The sequence below is a fragment of the Equus asinus genome, chromosome 4, assembly GCF_041296235.1.
Source record: "Equus asinus isolate D_3611 breed Donkey chromosome 4, EquAss-T2T_v2, whole genome shotgun sequence".
Classification (NCBI taxonomy): domain Eukaryota; kingdom Metazoa; phylum Chordata; class Mammalia; order Perissodactyla; family Equidae; genus Equus; species Equus asinus.
The window spans coordinates 15,965,361-15,982,659 of record NC_091793.1 but is presented as its reverse complement, the minus strand read 5'-3'; the positions used below and the strand labels follow the sequence as shown (position 1 = coordinate 15,982,659).

Below are 17,299 nucleotides of genomic sequence, written 5' to 3'. Positions count from 1 at the left end.
GGGCCTCTGGAAATCAGGCGGCCTCTGAGGATCTTTTTCAGGGACAGGCTCCCAGGGAGGGGGGAGGGAAGAACTCCTGGCCTTTAGTATTTTAATGCAAAGGCCGGTCTCAGACTTCCACGGGTACAGCATCGAGCCCTCTGAATCCAAGAGCCGTGGGCTCTGCAGAAGCCCATGCCCTGGGACACGTGCCACCTCCCTGAGGAGCGAGGCCGAAGCCTGTAGGTTCCCAGCTGTGGCCAGGGCCTGGCAAGGGGCACTCAAGCTGGACGGGAGGCAGAGTGGGACAGCTCGGGACCCCGGGCTCAGTAGATGAGGATGCTGGGGGCCCCTGTGAGCCCAGCCTGCTTGTCCCAACCCACACCTGCCAGGTGGGGAGCCCAGGAGCAGGAGCAGGGGCTGTAGTACGGAGGACGGTCTCCTGGTGGGACAGCATATGCTCCTAACCCTGCAGCCTGACCCGCCATCGGCTGGTGTCTGGGGGGTTTCCGACCCCCAGACACACAGGCCTGTTTCTCTGCTCCACGTGATGGGCACAGAGGTGAGAAGGCTGCTGACCAGCCGAGGGCCGCCAGATGGTTTGGGAGGACTGGGGAGGTGGTAATAGGGGACCAACAGCCTCACCTAGTCTGTTACACCTGGAAAAACCGTGAGTGCCAGACAGGCCACTAGGCAGGCAGGATGTGGAGGCAAACCAACTTCGTCATTTTGCCTCCAGACTCCTGCGTACCACAGGCAGGGGCCCACCCCAGAACCTCACCCGAATTCCTCCAGGTGGGACTGCAGGGTCCTCATGATGAGGAGTTAAAGAGGAGGCCAATGGCACAGGGCACCCAGCTGGGGCTGCTTTTGGGGGTAACTAGCCTTGTGAGCACCGGGCATCTGTTTCCTGCTCTTTTGAACCCAAACCCTGGCAGCTGTTTTCTCTGGCACAGCCATGGCTGGGACTCCCGGCCTCCATAACAGGAACTCTGGGTGTGGGCGGCCCCGCCCGGCGCTGTGTCCACCCAGGCCTGCCGCCTCCTCCCTGACGCCTGAGCTTCCTGCACATGCCGGTCAGCTGCGGCTGGGCCTAACTGTCCACAGGGCCCCAAGGAGCCCGGCCCACCTGCTGCCCGGAAAACAGACCCATGGGGCCTTGAAAGGGGCCCCATCCTATTCCCGTGCTTTTGGGGCCAGTGGGTGACCCCAGGGCGGGACTTCTCAGGGCCATCAACCTGCTAACGAGCACTGGGCAGAGGTGGGTCAGGGAGCACGCCCAAACTTACCTGGCTTCAATCTACCCCTATCTAAAATTTCAGTGTACCTTAATTTTAAAGAGCTTCTTCAATGATTTTTAAAATGATGATACTTAATTAATGTTGTTTTGCTTCAAAAGAAATGAAATGTTTAAAAGCTGCCAGTGTCTGTAACTGCAGACTAGACGCGGGGGTCGGGGGGGGGAGCTGAGGCTCTGCCTTTGATACCCACAGCACAGTCCCGTGGGGAAGCAGCCAGCTGAGGGCCCTCTAGGATGCAAGGAGGGGGCCTGGGCGGTCCTGGGCCTGGGGAATTGCCCTTTGAGGGCTCGGCGTGCCTGTGGGCTCCCGACCTCACACTGGCCCTGCTCAGATCAGGTGTTGCATCCTGCAGACCCCTCCCCGACACCCACCTCTGCTCCAAGCTCACCTGTTGTGGTGCCCCCACGAGCCCCCTCAGCCTCTCACCTCAGCCCAGGCCCTATGCATGCTCCCACTCCCCCCATGCCTGGGGGGACATGGGCCACCAGAGGCTGCTGGCCCTGGACACGGAGCCCCACACGAGGGGTCCCAGACACCCAGCACCTGACGGCAACGCGTCCACGCCAGGCACTCACCTTGCTCACAGTTCTTCCCGCCGAACCGCAGTGGGCACTCACAGAGGTACGTGTTCCACCTGCTGACACAGGTGCCCCCGTTCTGACACCAGGTCCCGTCGCAGAAGTTCCTCTGTGCGACGCAGCCTGGAAACAGAGCGCATGGCGTGGTCTCGGAGTGGGAAACACAAGCAGATGGTGACGCAGGGGGATCTGCTGCTGTTTCCCAACACCGACCCACGCTGGAGGAAGACTGAGCCCGCGAACAACAGCCAGAGGGAAGGTGGGCAGGCCCAGGACCCTCCGGCAGCCATCAGAACGTCAGACCTGAAATGGCACAGAAGGCAATGCCCACGTCCAGAGACTCTGGGCCTCTGGGCCATCCTGCCAGCTGGCCGGGGCGTCTGGTGACATGTTCAAGACCCTGGGATTGAGTGCCTCAGGATTGGTGGCCGGCTAGCCCAGCAGCATCACTGCCACCCCACAGTGCAGAACTCCCAGACCCCAAGAGCAGCCGCCCGTGAGCCTGGGCTCCCCTCCTGGAGGCCTGCAGCTGGGTGTACACAGGCTCGATTGTAGGAAAATGTCACTGCCTGGGATGCAGAGGTGGCCCTCCCCTGCGTGGCCACTGAGGCCCAGCCAGACACCATTGCTGCAGCCCCACGACACGCTGGCCGTCACGCTGTACCTGCCCTGGTGCCATTGTTGGCGATGAAGGCAGCCATGTCCACATTCCTGCCGTCGATGGACAGGTTCCGCATGCAGCCCACAAACTGCCGGTTGTGCACCGGGAAGTCTTCAGGCAGGTTGGGGACGCCCCCCAGGAGCAGTGGGCCCGTCAGATCCAGGGACCTGGGGAGGCAAAACTGACCTCTGTGACGTCCGGGCAGCGAGAGGTGAACTCAGGGCCCCAGTGCTGCCGTGACATCATAGTGGTCTCTGCCACTGCACACGCTTGTCATCTTGAATGTCAATAACCAAACGGGGAGCCAGGCGGGCAGACGGCCAACAGGTCAGCACGCAAAAAGCGGATCCACCACCGGCGTTCACGCCTCTCTGTGCCTCGGTTTCCTGGCTCCTGCATCAGAGGCTGGGCCAGTCCACACAGACACAAGACATGCGGCCCGGTGAGCAGGGGTCAGTCCCAAACAGTGGCTCTGCCTTCCTCCAGCCTCTGACACCCTGGAAGGGAGGTCCCAGCAAACCAGAACCCTGGTTCCGAGGAGCAGCCACGTGGCCTCGGGCAAGGCATCTAAACTCTCCAGGGCATAGCTTTCTCATCAGTAAAAGGGGCACCATCCCCGTCCATCACAGCTAGCGGGGAGAACCCTCCAAAACAGGTGTGTGACCATCCCAAGGCCACACCAGATGCCCAGGATAGATCAGGTTCATCTAACCGGGGTCGTCAAAAAGCTTATTAAATATCCCACCAAAACACAATCAGAAATTAGTCCAGCGACCTTCGCTCTGGCTTTTGAGGCTGGTGTTACAACACCAGAAACACGAGAAGAGCCACAAGGTCTATGTCAGCATTTCTTTGCTCCTGAGTGAGGACGAGCCCTAAGAAACCTCCCGGTCAGCAGGGTGACACAGCCCCTCCAATCTAACAGAGAAGGATCACAACTCAACATGGAACCACCGAGACCGGCGCTTGCTGGAATGGGGCTGGTGTCCCGTGGAGACTGAGTGAGGACAGTCTCTGGGGTCAGCAAGCCGGCCGTCACAACCCTGCGGCTGGTTTGTCCACTACTTTGGCAGATGCAGCTAAGAGGACACACTCTAGAAGGTTCTAATGTGTCAGAGGGAAGCGGAGGGAATCTGACTCCAGCCCGGATTGGGGCTGCCAGGGCACCGGGCCCAGGGCCTCTATGTTGGGGTCCTGCCCTGGGCGACCCCTTTTGGAGCGATGGCCGTGGGGGTGGATGCACAGGGGCCTCTCCTCCCGGGATGCTCACTTCTTGGAGCCACTCTGAGTGCCCTGGGCAGCGCAGCTGTAGTTCCCGACGAGGCTGCCAAAGCGCACGGCCACAGCAGTGTCACAGTCGTCCACCGTCACCACAGCCACCTTCTCTCCCGACGGCCCGTGGGGCAGGCCCAGGCGGCCGATGTTGGGCTGTTGGAAGACAAGCACAGGGGGCGTCAGTGCGTCCTCCCACCAGCGCCCTCGGCAGATTCAGCGGCCCCTGCGCACGCCCCCCTGCCCAAGGAGGGAGAAGGACGCGGGAGGGCGGGGCGTGCCTGAGGGGCAAGAAGCTCCCCCAGGCTCATTTTAGATTAGTCCCCAAAACCAGCTGCACTGGGTTAACAATCTAAAATAAAACTACGTCCTTCTCGAACCTCAGAATGTGACCTTATTTAGAAATAGGGTTGTTGTCACTATAGTTACTTAACATGAGGTTGTACTGCAGTAGGGTGGCCCTAATTCAACACGATCGTGTCCTTATAAGAAGACACAGACACAGAGACACACAGGGAGACCACTGCGTGACAACTGGGGCAGAGACCAGAGCGACCCGTCTACAAGCCAAGGAGCTCAAGGATGGCCGGTACCACCAGCGGCTGGAGGAGGCCGGAAGGACCCTCCCCTGGAGCCTCCAGAGGGAGCGCGGCCCCACCCACACCTTGCTCCGGGACTTGTGGCCTCCAGAACTGGGAGAAAATCCATTTCTGTTGTTTGAAGCCCCCCAAGTTTGTGGTATTTTGGTACGGCAGCCGGCACCAGAGCCCGGGCCCCTCCTTCTGAACACCCACTTCCGCCTGTGCATCCAAGTTTCCGTGCACCTCCTGACCAGGTTCCTGCCCCCAGTCCCCATGCTCCCAGAGTAGGGACACTAGGACGCCACTGCCTGGCCCGCAGACCACCCCTGCTTCTCCCCCACATGGCACGGGGCTCCTGTCCAGGCCAGGAGGCTGGTGACCCGCGGGTACTCATGGTCACTCCTGGCCTGTGCCTTTCCTCGCCCTGGATGACCCTCCTTTGCTGGCCTGAAGTTGACCACCCTCTGTGCCCCCAGACAGACCACGCCCCACCTTCCTCCTGAGCTTCTCCCCACGCCCAGCTGTCCCTGTGGGTCTCACACACACCATCTCCCCGCCCAGGGCAGGGTATAAGAATTCCTTCTGGGGCTAGTGACTTGGGGGAGATCTGCTCCCTTCCAGAAGGCACAGGTTCCCTTCCTGAAGAAGCTGTGGTTTGCGTCCAGGGACTAGCCCTCATCACCCAGGGAGACCTGCCCCTGGCTCGGGGCATCCCTGCCCGGTCTCCTGGCCTGCCCCTCGAGGACACTGAGCACGTCCACCCAGACAGCCCCAGGACGTCCTTCTGGCAGGACACGCAGAGCCTGTGCACGCCGACCACGTGACATCAGCATGCAGGCCTCAAAGTTCCAGAAACGCACAGGAGCCAGAGGGCCGGGCTGGGCCGGGCAATGGAACTTCCTTCCCAGCTGCACAACCTGGACAACAAGACCCGCATCCCAGACATTACAGATCCACCCAGACGGCCCGTGGGAAGGCCCACCAGGCCGCACGATCGGCACGCGCGGCGGCTCCCAGCCCTTGCCTTTCCCCCTGGAGACCACGGACTCTGTTCCCACTTGAAAGCTCTGGGGTCAGTTTGAGCTTATAACACGATGCAATTTTAGCTTATTCATAATAGAATAGGTAATAAGTAGTTGCAAAAACATAGAGAGTTTAACAACTACATAGTTCATCCAGAAAGAAATCTTCAGCTTTGAATAGGAACGAAGAAGTATCCATTCAACTGGGGACACTGGGCTGGAGGGCAGGACACAGCTACTGGTAAGAGGAGCTCAGCAAACAGGCCGAGCTGTGGGGCTCCAGAGGTCCCTGTTCACCCCGGTGGTGCCTCCTGGAGTTGGGCAGTGCACAGCCTACACTGCTGTACGTGGCGACCCCAGCCGAGCCTTCTGCTCCCCCTTGGCCAACCATCTGACCTAGACGAGCCCCATCGCTCTACCTCAGCTTCTCTGTCTACAAGATAAGGATTTAATATTAGAATACCCATCCTCTCTGCATTATAGGGACTTTGAGGGTGACGTCAACATGAGATACAGGAGTCTCCCGAGAGCCCTTCTTAGGCAAATCCAAGGGAGGCCTGTGCGCACCTCCCGGTCTCCTAAGTCACGGATAATCTTTTCCTTTTCTTCTACATCAGTCGGTGAGATCACAGGCCTGATATGCTACATCCCACAAGATTTCACCTTCGGCTAAGTAGCAATTTCATGGGTATAAAAAATAATGTTTTCTCACTCTGTATCAGCCGCCCGCTTTGGAAAACATGTGCAAGCCTATTATGGGATGCTTACGTGTTAGGTGCAACCCCGGGGAAAGAACCATCCCCAAGCTGTGCGAGCCCCATATTATTTCTACAACTTATAATTTACATTTTCGGGGATGGGTGCGAGGCTTCCAGAGCAAGGACATAAACAGCAGTTCTGCTTGGCAAGCCTTATTGGAACGAAGCTGCTGTTTACACAATTGCAGTCATTGTAAATTGCTGCTCATCATCAATGGCTCAGAGCTACGGGATTTAAGCAAAAACGGCGAGGAAAAGGAAAACTGGAGGCGAAGACAAAAACAATCAACATTTCTACTTAGAGCAGCATTTACGGACTTGAGACAGCCCCCTTAAGACAGACTGCAGAGCCCGGCTTTCCTTCCCCAAAGCGGCAAGTGCGGCTTCTAGAAAAACAGCCTCTGATCAGATCGCCCGACACCTGCCTCTGGATTCCTACTCCCGGGTCCACCGGCTTTTGAGTCAAAAGCGATGGCCCGTTGGCCGCAGAACTGAGCATTCTCAGAGCAAGAACTGGAAGGACCAGCAGGAGAGACACACAGGGGAAGCATTGGGGAGAAGGCCTGACGCCGAGGGCCTGCTGCCTGCTCCACGGGGTACCCGCCACTCCACCCCTTCCAGGGCCGCCCCAGAAGCAGCAGCCCACATCCTGGCCAGTCTGCTTGACTCGCACCAACTATCCCATGTGGTCAACAGCACCAGGAGAGCACAAGGGCAGCTTGGGGGAAGGCTGTGGGCAACAGGAAAACGAGGCTGCAGCTGACTCAACATGCGCAGATGGGGTTCATGAGAGTCAACAGGGAGCTGCCACCTGACCCAGCCACTCCACTCGCAGGTGTACACCCAAGAGAACTGAAAACAGGCACTCGAATAACAACTCGCTCACAAATGCTTACAGCAGCAGCACCCATGACAGCCTAAAGGCGCAACAATCCACACGTCCATCCCAAGACGAACGGAGAAACACAATGTGGTCTCTCCATCAACGGAACGTTACATAGCCGTAAGAAGGAATGACGTACTGGGACATCCTACGTGGCTGAACCTCCAAAACATTACACTCAGTGAAAGGAGCCTGTCACAAGAGGCCACATACACATTGCATGATTCTATTTATTTGAAATGTCCAGAATAGGCAAATCCATAGGCAGAAAGTAGACTGGTGACTCCCAGGGCTGGGAGGCAGGGACTGGAGGAAACTGGGAGTGACTGCTAATGGGTGATGAAAATATTTTACATATAGACAGAGGTGATGGTTGCACAATATTGTGAATGCACTGAATGCCACTAAATTGTTCACTTTAAATGGTTAATTCTATGTTGTGTGAATTTCACCTCAATAAGAAAAAAAGAAAGTTGTCTGGATGGGCACCCACCATTCTCGACCCCCTGGCCACTCCCTACCTGGATAACCTTTGGGAAGCTCCTTCCCCGCTTTCATCTGTAAAATGGGAATAAAACACATCATGTGGCCGTCCTGTCAAATTGTCACGAGCAATAAAATGCAGCAAGAGGAGTGAAAGTTCTCCGTCAGGGGTGAGTGGTACATATGCAACTCCACAGCAGCCTGAATTGGGAGGGAGGCGTGAAACGAAGACACCAGCAGGTGTACTCATTCGGGCTCAGGTTGTCTGCTTTTGTCAAGGGAAGACAGCACATCTCACGATGCACGGCCAGCACGCAGAATGAGAATTCAGTGGGAAAGAAACCGGGAGACGGTGGCAGAGCCAGGCTTCCTTCTGTGCGTCCACCTCCCGTGTCTAAGGCAGACAAAGTGATTTCAGCTGCTCATTCTGAGCGCCAACATTGAGATTTGGCGAGGGCCGATGGGAAAGCGCGCCATGGCTTTCCTGGCACGGCTGGGGAGGAACAAAGAATAAAGAGCAAAAGAAAAGGAACTGCTCCCAAATATTTCTAAGGAGGATTTTTAAAGCCTGCCACACATCTGCCCAAAAGAAAAAGACAGCATGCGAATAAAGGGGCTACATGGCGACAGATGAGCACTTTCTCAATTCTCACGTCAGAGGGGGGCTGGACACAGAATGGCGAAGGCCGGCGCCCCTGAGCCTTCACTCCTCGGGCTTGGCTGGGCTTTGTTGGGCTGCTGGCCAGGCCTGGAGGACCCCCTGCCCCCACCTACCCTGGACTGTCCCCTGGAAGCAGCCAGGCCTGGACACTCAGAGGCCGAGGGAAGCAGGCGCAAGACACACAAACTGGAGGCGCCCACCAGCCACAGGGCCTGAGGTTGGTGACGTCTACTCCCCTCCGTGCTCACAGACTGCCCTGCACAGAACTCGCCCTGGGGCAGGTGGAAACGGGGCCAGTGAGGACACAGCCACCATGCTCAGCCCTGCCACCCTCTAAGAAAACACCTAAAGGCCCGCCACACACTTCAAGGGGAACCCAAAAGCAACAAGCTCTGCAAATCCGTGCATATCCAGGTTCCAGATTCTCGGTAAATCAGTCAGAAGGCATCACTTGGGGTCTGCCCCCTTTTTTTCTTCCCTTCAACTTACATTCCTCTCTCTGCGCGGGTTCTCCCCGTGCGTTTCCACTCAGACGCTCTAAAGCAGCCCGTGGAGACTGCGTGCACAAAGGCGTCTGGTCCTTACGAAGCGCTCACATTTCTACAGCCTTTTAACCTGCTGCAAACAATTCCTCATCGGGGAGGCTGATGGGGGCTCGATTTCAAACGCTGGATGGGGGAAGGCGGGGTGGGCCTCGAAACCAGACACCAGGAGAGGGAAGTCTTGGGAAAGAAACAGATTGACGCTCTGCGTCACAAACGATTAACCGACATTCATATCGAAGAATTCACAGATGGCTGGACCTTAGGAATGTCACAAAGAGTCAAAATGCAGCCTCGGACACGTACTGTGCTGTCACTTCTCAAACTCAGTGGGGTTCACACCTGACGTGTGGGCTTGCCAAACACAGCCCTCCAGATGGCAGCGGCCCCCGGAAATGTGGACAAGACCCAGCCGGTCCTGGCACAGAGGCGGCAAGCCCTCCCTCGGAAGCAGGCAGGGCATTTCTCCGAAGCCACTTGGGTGGACAGGGTCACAAGGAGAAAGCATCCGGACAGACACACGCTTCTAGGATCCAAACCGATTCCCCAGGAGCCTCCAGCAGGACTTCATTGGAACTCCGACACCACACCCAGTGCGGTCTCCCCGGAGACCAGGCTGGGCCTGGGAGGAGCTCCCACACGGCCGGCAGGTAAGAGGACACGCTCCAGCGGAGACCACTCCCTGAGCCTCAGCTTCCCTCCTGCGCTCCAGGCAGGCCAGGCCCCTCCCAGGACCCCGCTCTCTGGTCAGGCCTCCACTCAGGTGTTTGGGACCCCGTGATGGTGACTGCTGACCAGTCTACGCCCCATGTATGGAGGGATTCACCCTCAACGCCATAAGAGAAAGAGCCAGAGAAGGAACGCAGGAAGGACAGGGTAGGGGCACGGCAGTTCATCCTGGAGCTCCAACCACTTGCTGTCACTCACCCCTGAGTCTTCCCGAGGCACTTACACGGCGCCATCTTCCTCATCTTGACTGCCTTGTCCCCGCTACACCCACCCCAAATAACGCAGGTCCCTGCAGCAAGGACCTCACCTGCCCACTCACACTGAACCCCAGGGCCCGGGACAGGGCTCGGCCACACTGGGGCAGGACGAACGGACGCCATGTCTGTCAGATTCACCTGCACTCCAGATCGGCTGCGAGGTAAGAGCTACACTGACCAGACTGGCTTCTCCAGGGCAGTGAAACCGGCCAGAACTCCACACAGAATCCACAGGACGAAACGGCTCATCAGTGAGCACCGGGCTGCCTCTCAGTGTGGGGCTGCGGAGCTGTGGCTGTCACGGGCGGCCCAGGGCCTGCAGGGGTTCTGGAGAACACCTCATTCCCCCGTTCCACCTGCATCTGCAATCGGGGTCGGGGCCTGTTCAGCAGCACTGAAAAGTCACTTTGCCTCCTTCAGTCAACTAGGTTCCCAGCAGAAGCTCAGTGCTCCCCAAAACTAAGCTGTAAAAATACTTACTTCTCTTGAGTTTAACATTAAGGACAACAAAAGCCCAGATCTTTCTTGACCTTCTTCCTTTAAGACATTGGAAACCTATATCCTGGGAAGGACACAGCAACTCTCTTAGGGTGTGGGCAGCAAACCGCTGCATGGAAGCCAGATTGGGCCATCAGGCCACTTACCAGCCGCCAGAGAGGGCGGACAGCTCCGAGTTATCCCGTGCGTGGCTCCGGCTGAGAGGGGTGCTGGTGCTCCCGACCCCTCACCTGCCTGTGACCCGGGGCAGGGTAGAGACCGCTCCGAGCCTGTGCAGCCTCTTCCAGAGAGTGGGTAAGCTCCTAGCTACCAGCTCTAGGGTCACGTGGGACAAAATGGAAGAGTAGATCTGAACCCCTTTGCAGAGAGCCTGATGCCGGGCTGGCTGGGCTGTCACGCAAATGGAGGGGCCCAGCTGTGAGGGGATAAGGCCAGCAGGGACACAGGACAGCAGTGTCCACAGCCTCCAGCGAGCATCACCTCCCAAAGGCCAAGACTCCACATCTTGACCCCACTTAGGAAAGTCACTTGACTTCACTGCACATGAGGACTCATCTGTAAAATGGGGGCAAAAATGGCACCACCCTGGGGGAATTAAATGCACAAGGCACGGGGAGGCCTCGGCCCGTGCCAGCCATGAGGGCCATCCCACAAGAGCTTGCTGCTGCCGTGCCATCAGCAAAAAAGACAAGAAGAAAAGCCAGAAAGTGTGCAAACGGCTGTCCTCCCTAGATTTCTGCTGTCTTAGTATTTTCCTACAATAAAATGACAGGACTTCTTTTCACACAGCCTTAAAGAAAAAAGGAGCGACCAGCAGCTCCTGCGTGACTGCTCCTTCACGGGCTTTCCTCCCGGCCGTGGGCGCAGTGCGACCCGCAGCTTCGGTGTCCTTCACGCTCAATCAGCCGGGAAGTGCTAACGACTCTTCTTATTCTGGGAGCCTTAAAAAGAAAAGATTTTCAACAACGACACGAACCAATTGGTCACCTTAGAGTTTCTTAAAAAGAAAACAACACACCAAAGCCTCTGTCTCTCAGGCAGGTGGTTAATCCGGGGTCACGACAGTTCCGGCACAGATACAGTGGGAGCTCCACGCTTTTCTGATGGTCGCACGAGATGCTCAGAACTGGAAGAACCGAGGGCTGCAGGCACAGCTCCACTTTGCACTGTCCGTGTGCTTGGCACTGTGCATAAAGGAGCATCTCCTAACGGCCCCAGGGATCTCCGTGGGGATGACTTTTGTTCCGGAAAAGATCCATGGGGCACAGCGCCAGCCCTCCCTGGGCCTGGCCCTTCACCAGACAAAAGGTCCCAGGGTCCATAAGAGGGAGCCTGTCAGCTGCTGTCCCTCCCGGGCCCAGCCATCAGGTCAGAGACCACTGTGTGGCCGCAGCCTGGCAGGCTCCCCGGGCATTCTGGGAACCAGGCAGTTTATGCAGATTTTCTCAGAAGAGGTCTTTTCTCCAGTGACAAGCGAAGGGCTCAGAATCGAGTTCCTTAAATTTATACAGCACCGTCTTAGAAAGCTGGGGGAACGCATTCCTTCTCTTGGGGGCTTTGTAGACAAGAAGTTGCTTGGCACAAACTGGGACCTACAGGCACCCCATGAGAAGCTCGTGTCCCTTCACATGTGGGATCCTAAATCTGACAGTTGGCTACTTCCAGCTGGACAAGAGGTGGAAGGGGTCACCCCTGAACAGCAGCCCACTGGGGTCGTCTGCACTGGCATGGGGGCCGGGCACCTGGGGCCGTAGAGATGGACTCTGGACTCAGTCCACACTGTCCCAGGAGAGAAGGGCCAGACTCCTTCGGGCAATGACAAAGTTACTCTGGGCTACAAGGATTTACAGGTCACAGGTGCTCTTTTCAAAAAGCCTCCTGAGATGAAGGGAGAAAGGCTCACAAGAGACATGCACGCACCCTCACACACTTGTGCAGTCTCACTCACGTGTGTGCACATTCACACATTGGCCCCCCCCGTTTGTGCACACACACACGCTCCTGCAAAGCCCCAGCCTTCTCCAGCTGGGATCCTAACAAGCCCTTCTCTGTCCCCAGAGTCTGGACAGCAGCACAGAGACCCCCAGGCACCCTCAGCTTCTCCGGCCCCTCACAGACCCCCAGGGTCTGGCCCTCGCTCCATCTCTTTTCTGACCAGCCTCCCCATCCCCCGCCAAGCCGTCCATAGGCCTTGAGGGTGACGTGCTGGCATCCTGTGACAAAGTGAAATGGGGGCTGAATTGGTTGGGAGAAAGCACAGAGGGGCTGGAAAAAGCAAAGGGGAAGGTAGGGAGAGGGACATCTCAGCAGGAGGGCACATGGCAGCCCTCGGATCTGAGTTCCACGGCTTGGTCCAGCCCAGCCCCCATTGCCTCACTCTGGGCCTCAGTTTCCTCCACCTCGGAGGGCGGACGTGAGGACCTCAGCCATGACTGTCCACGTCCCAGCGTGGGAGCAGAGGCGAGGAAAGGCGGCCAGCCTTGGCGGGCAAGGACTGCATTTCATTTCAAAGCATTAGAGGGTCGAGCCGGGACAGACGGGGTGTGAGGCGGCTGCCAGGTGGAGGAGAGAGGCCGCCGCCAGACGGGGAGCCGGGCGTGAGGTCGCTGCGCCCCAGGCCTGCAGGCGACTTTCCATCACAGGCCGGAACAACGGCCCCAGGGCAGGGCTGCGTTCGTCCCTCAGAATAATATGTTTCCAGAGCAGGTGACTTTGCCATCTGACGAGGCCGTGTTTTGGAAAGGAAGCAGTGGCTGTGTTCCAGCTCCCAGCCGCCAGCAGCCCCGGCGCCCTCGCCTCTCCCACGGAGGCCGCTCATCAGGCTCTTCTCATGGCCCCGCTCATCGCCAAGGGAGGTGCGGAACATTCCAGGCCCCAGATGAAGGCTAATTCGGTTGCAGATATTACCCTCTGACCCGACAGGTGAAGGGAATGGGGCTGGTCATGGGAGCGCGGGTATTCCATATTACTGTCTACCCACCGGGGCAGACACAGCAGAGGCTGTTCCGTCCCCAAGAGGTGGCCGGGTAAGCAGAACACAAAACGACTCACGCTCCAGACTGGGGCCTCGGGTTCTAACGGGGTGAACCTGTACAGCAGGAAACAAGCACGGTGGGGACATCCCCCCCACTCTCCTCTGAGGCAAGTTTCCATCTGCAACTCTGTCGGCGGGAAAAGCAAAGCTAAGGAGACCACAGTGCAGAGCGTGGGGACAATGACACGCCCCGCTGACTGTCTCTTTCATCACAAAGGTTTGATGGACTTCACAAAAGCTTACCCTAACTTTAAAAAAGTTTAGCCTCCTTATCTTGTACCTTCTTTAAGTCAAATGATTTTTTAAATAGAAAATTTAACAGAAGAAAGTGAAAATGGTTCATCATCCCATCACCCAGATGACTCCCGCTGTGTTCTTTAATAAATGTGAAACACGTAAAACATCGCAGAAAGGTATAAAAGGAACACAAAGGCCACTTCCTTTCCCATCAACCTTATTGCCAAAGGGATCCACCGAATGGGAGACTGTTTACAAAAAGAGCCACGATAATGCCTCCTGTCAGAATCACGAGGAATGATAAATATCTGATATTTTAAGACAGTACATTTTGGGGTGGTTTATGACCTAGCAACAGCTATCCGATCCATGCTGTTCATGGGTTTGTTTTTTTTTTTTTTGGAGGGAGGATACCCTTCAGAAAAAGTCATGGGTATGCCAGCACACATTTGTAGTGTATATCTTTCAAAGTTCCTTGAATTAAGCTTTTTATTTTGAGATCATTTTAGATGTATGTGAAATTGTAAAAAATAACAGAGATCCAACGTACCCTTACCCAATGGTCCACCAATGGTAAACATCCTGCAATAGCCGGTGCAGTCAGGATGCAGAACATTCCATCACCACCAGAACCCCACATGTTGCTCTTTCACAGCCACACCCACTCCCTCCAGCCCCCACCCCAACCCCAGCAACTACTCATCTGTTCTCCAGTTCTACCATTTTGTCATGTCAAGAATGTTATACAAATGGAATCCTACGGTACAGAAGCATGTGAGATTGGCTGTTCCTGCTCAGCGACTTCTCTTTTGCATGTATTAATAGTTCACTTCTAATCACTGAGCAGCATTCCAAGTTCTGTGGTATGGAGGTACCATGGTCTGTTTAGCCGTTCACCCACTGAGGTCATCTGGGTTGTTTCCAGTTTGGGGCTGTTAAGAAAATATCTGCTGTGAACATTTGTGTCCAGTTTTCTGTGTGGACAGGGGTCATGTCTATATTTATGAGAGATATTGGCCTGTTTTCTTTTTTTCGCACTGTCTTCACCTGGTTTTGGTATTAAGGTAATACATCACAAAACGAACTGGGAAGTGTTCTTTCCTCTTCTAGGTTCTGGAAGAGAATGTATAGAATTGATGTAATTCCTTAAACATTTGGTAGAATTCTCCAGTGAAGCCATCTGAGCCTGGAGATTTCATTTTTGGGAGTTTTAAAAATACAAATTCAATTTCCTTACTAGTAATATGGTCATTCAAATTATTTCATATTGGGTGATTATGGTAATTTGTTTTTTGAGGAACTGAGAACTTATTCCTGATATTGGTAACCTGTGTCTTCTCTTTCTTTTCTTGTCAGTCTTGCTAGAAGTATGTCAATGTTATTGATCTTTCCAAAGCTCTTTGTTTCATAGATTTTTCTCTGTTATTTTCCTGTTTGAAATTTCACTGGTTTCTGCTATCTTTATTGTTTCCTTCCTCCTACCTGCTTTGGGTTTATTTTGCTCTTCTTTTTGGAGGTTCTTGAGGTGGGAGATTAGATTACTGATTTGAGAATTTTCCTCTTTTCTAACCTAAGTATTTGGTGCTATGAATTTCCCTCTCAGCACTGCTTTAGCTGCATCCCCCATATTTCAGTACTTTGTATTTTCATTCCCTTTAAATTTTTAAAAATTTTAAACAAACTTCCTTCCTATTCCCCTCCCTCCCTTTTCTGAATGATTGAATGCTTCAGTCAAATCTCCATTATGGCCTCTTGTTCCCAACACCTATTAGAGTCATCCAGCAGAGTCCAGGCAACTAAGGCAGCAGCTCACAAGGCTGAAGCTGCTTGAGAAGGATGGAGGGGAAGGCAGGGCCAAGGGCAAGCCAGGAGGCAATGGACTGGTGGGATGGGAAGTTGTTTAAATAATGATGGATTGAAAAAATAAATAACTATATTAAGGGTAATGGGAACAAGGTTTCTCGTGGATAAAGAGTTACAGATATGGAAGGGAAAAAAACTAGAATGAATTCTGTAGTGTTGGAATGAAATTCAAGGTTTTCAATAAGTAGAGATAGGAAGAAATGAATTTCAGTAGGTGTATGCATGTATATATGCATATGCACACATATCTATACACGCATACACATGCATACATACATGTGTCCTAGCTCTGCCTGATGGGAGACACTGGGAGTGACACACGCCAGTAGCAATGAGCACACCTAGCACCTGGATCTTGGTTTCTAAATACCATTCTTTACTAAAAGAATCCAGGGTTCTGTGGATAAATGGCTGACTCCAGGGCTGGGGCAGAAAAAGTATAAAATAAGCCTGGCAGGTCTTATTGTGCCAAAAAGTAAAGAAAAGCTAATAAAAATGATGGGGGTATATCCAAGGGACAGAGCTATATAGCTGGCTCTTATACCTTTGTCCTTTTAGCCAAATCTGAGATATGGGCCAAACTGGAAACAACCTGAGCATTAAATTAATGACAATAATAGATTATAGCCCATTGAATAAAATAGGAATTCATGAAGCCACACTGACATAAACAAACAGAGAAGATTTTACTTCTTTCTGCTTGTTTGAGCAGAAAGCCAACTGGTGGACGTAGAGTGATGGATGGAACTGGAAAACAGCTGACATTCACCACGGTAACAATGGATACAGGTAGGTTCATTGAGGGAGGCCAAAACTCAGGGGTGAAAGATGATGAGACGGAGCTGGTGTGGGGAGAAAGATAAAGCAAATGGGGAAATTGGGGAATCTGGGTGAAGGGTATAGGAGTTCTTGTTTTAATCTTGCAACTTTTCTGAAAGTTTGAAATTAGGCTCTTACAAACATACACCCTACAACCTGTCCCTCAGCAGGCTTTCCTCATCTATTGACAATATTCTTGGAGATCTTTCCACCTGGACACACACAGCTCTACCTCGTTATCCTTCATCGCTGCGTGACACTCCAGTGTATGGATGACCCTATATTCTATTAAATAATTTCTAAGTTAGTTTCTGTACTTTGGATTCTACGGGAGAACTATGCACCCACTTTTATAAAAACGGACAATTATAAATGCTTCCATTCTCAGTTTTGGAAAAAAGCATATTTTTATCACCCTCTGCTAACAGTCATTTTCCACCTTTCAGGACACACACCCAAGGACAGGCTCTTTGGGTTCTATTACAGACAAAGAACACAGCCACACAGATTTGCCTTCACCTGGCCCAGTGTGTGATGCAGGGGTGGGGAGGGGCGAGGTAGCGCAGGCATCTCTGTCCAGAATTAGGCGCTCCCTGTTCCTCCCAGGACCCTCCCCCCTCCTCCTTCCCTCTCCATCTCTGTCTCCCCGTCCTCACTCTGGAACACGAGCTCCTAGGGGAACAGATTTTTATCCCCTTTGTCCTCTGCATATCCCTATACCCAGAATAGTGCCTGGCATGCAGTAGGCACTCAATAAATGCTCCGTGTATTAATTAATGAACAAAGGCATGAAGGAAGGACTGTAGGGAGTGAGGGAGGCCAGGCAGCCCCCAGAATCTTGTCTCAGGCTGATCCTTCTGGGTTCCTCCAGACCTGCTGTGGTTAAACAGTATGCGGTCTCCTGGAACACTCGCTGAAGCAGAGGGAGAGCCCTGACCCCGGGTGTGGCGGGGATCACATTCCTCTGCACCAGCCCATGTGTAGCCCACTTCCCTTGGGACCTCTGGAGTTTAATGTGTGACAGAGACCCAAGAGATTACGAACGACGTGAACAAACACGTTGTCCAAAGTGCGGCCGGAGTGGAGCGGTTTCTAATGACACCCCACACCCGTGGTACCTTTCCCCGAGGTCACAGAAATG

At 54.3% G+C, this 17,299-nt stretch overlaps 1 protein-coding gene across 2 annotated transcripts in view; it reads right to left on the bottom strand.

The window, feature by feature from the left end:
- The window catches only part of CELSR1 (cadherin EGF LAG seven-pass G-type receptor 1), a 150,210-nt gene that overhangs the window by 46,667 nt on the left and 86,244 nt on the right, over positions 1 to 17,299 (bottom strand). For both annotated transcript variants that reach the window (XM_014864366.3, XM_044777684.2), the window contains exons 6-8: positions 3,790 to 3,947; positions 2,523 to 2,686; positions 1,856 to 1,981 (exon numbers count right to left, since the gene is read on the bottom strand). In XM_014864366.3, coding sequence (XP_014719852.3) covers positions 1,856 to 1,981; positions 2,523 to 2,686; positions 3,790 to 3,947 — 448 coding nt within the window. The remainder of the gene's footprint in view (positions 1 to 1,855; positions 1,982 to 2,522; positions 2,687 to 3,789; positions 3,948 to 17,299) is intronic.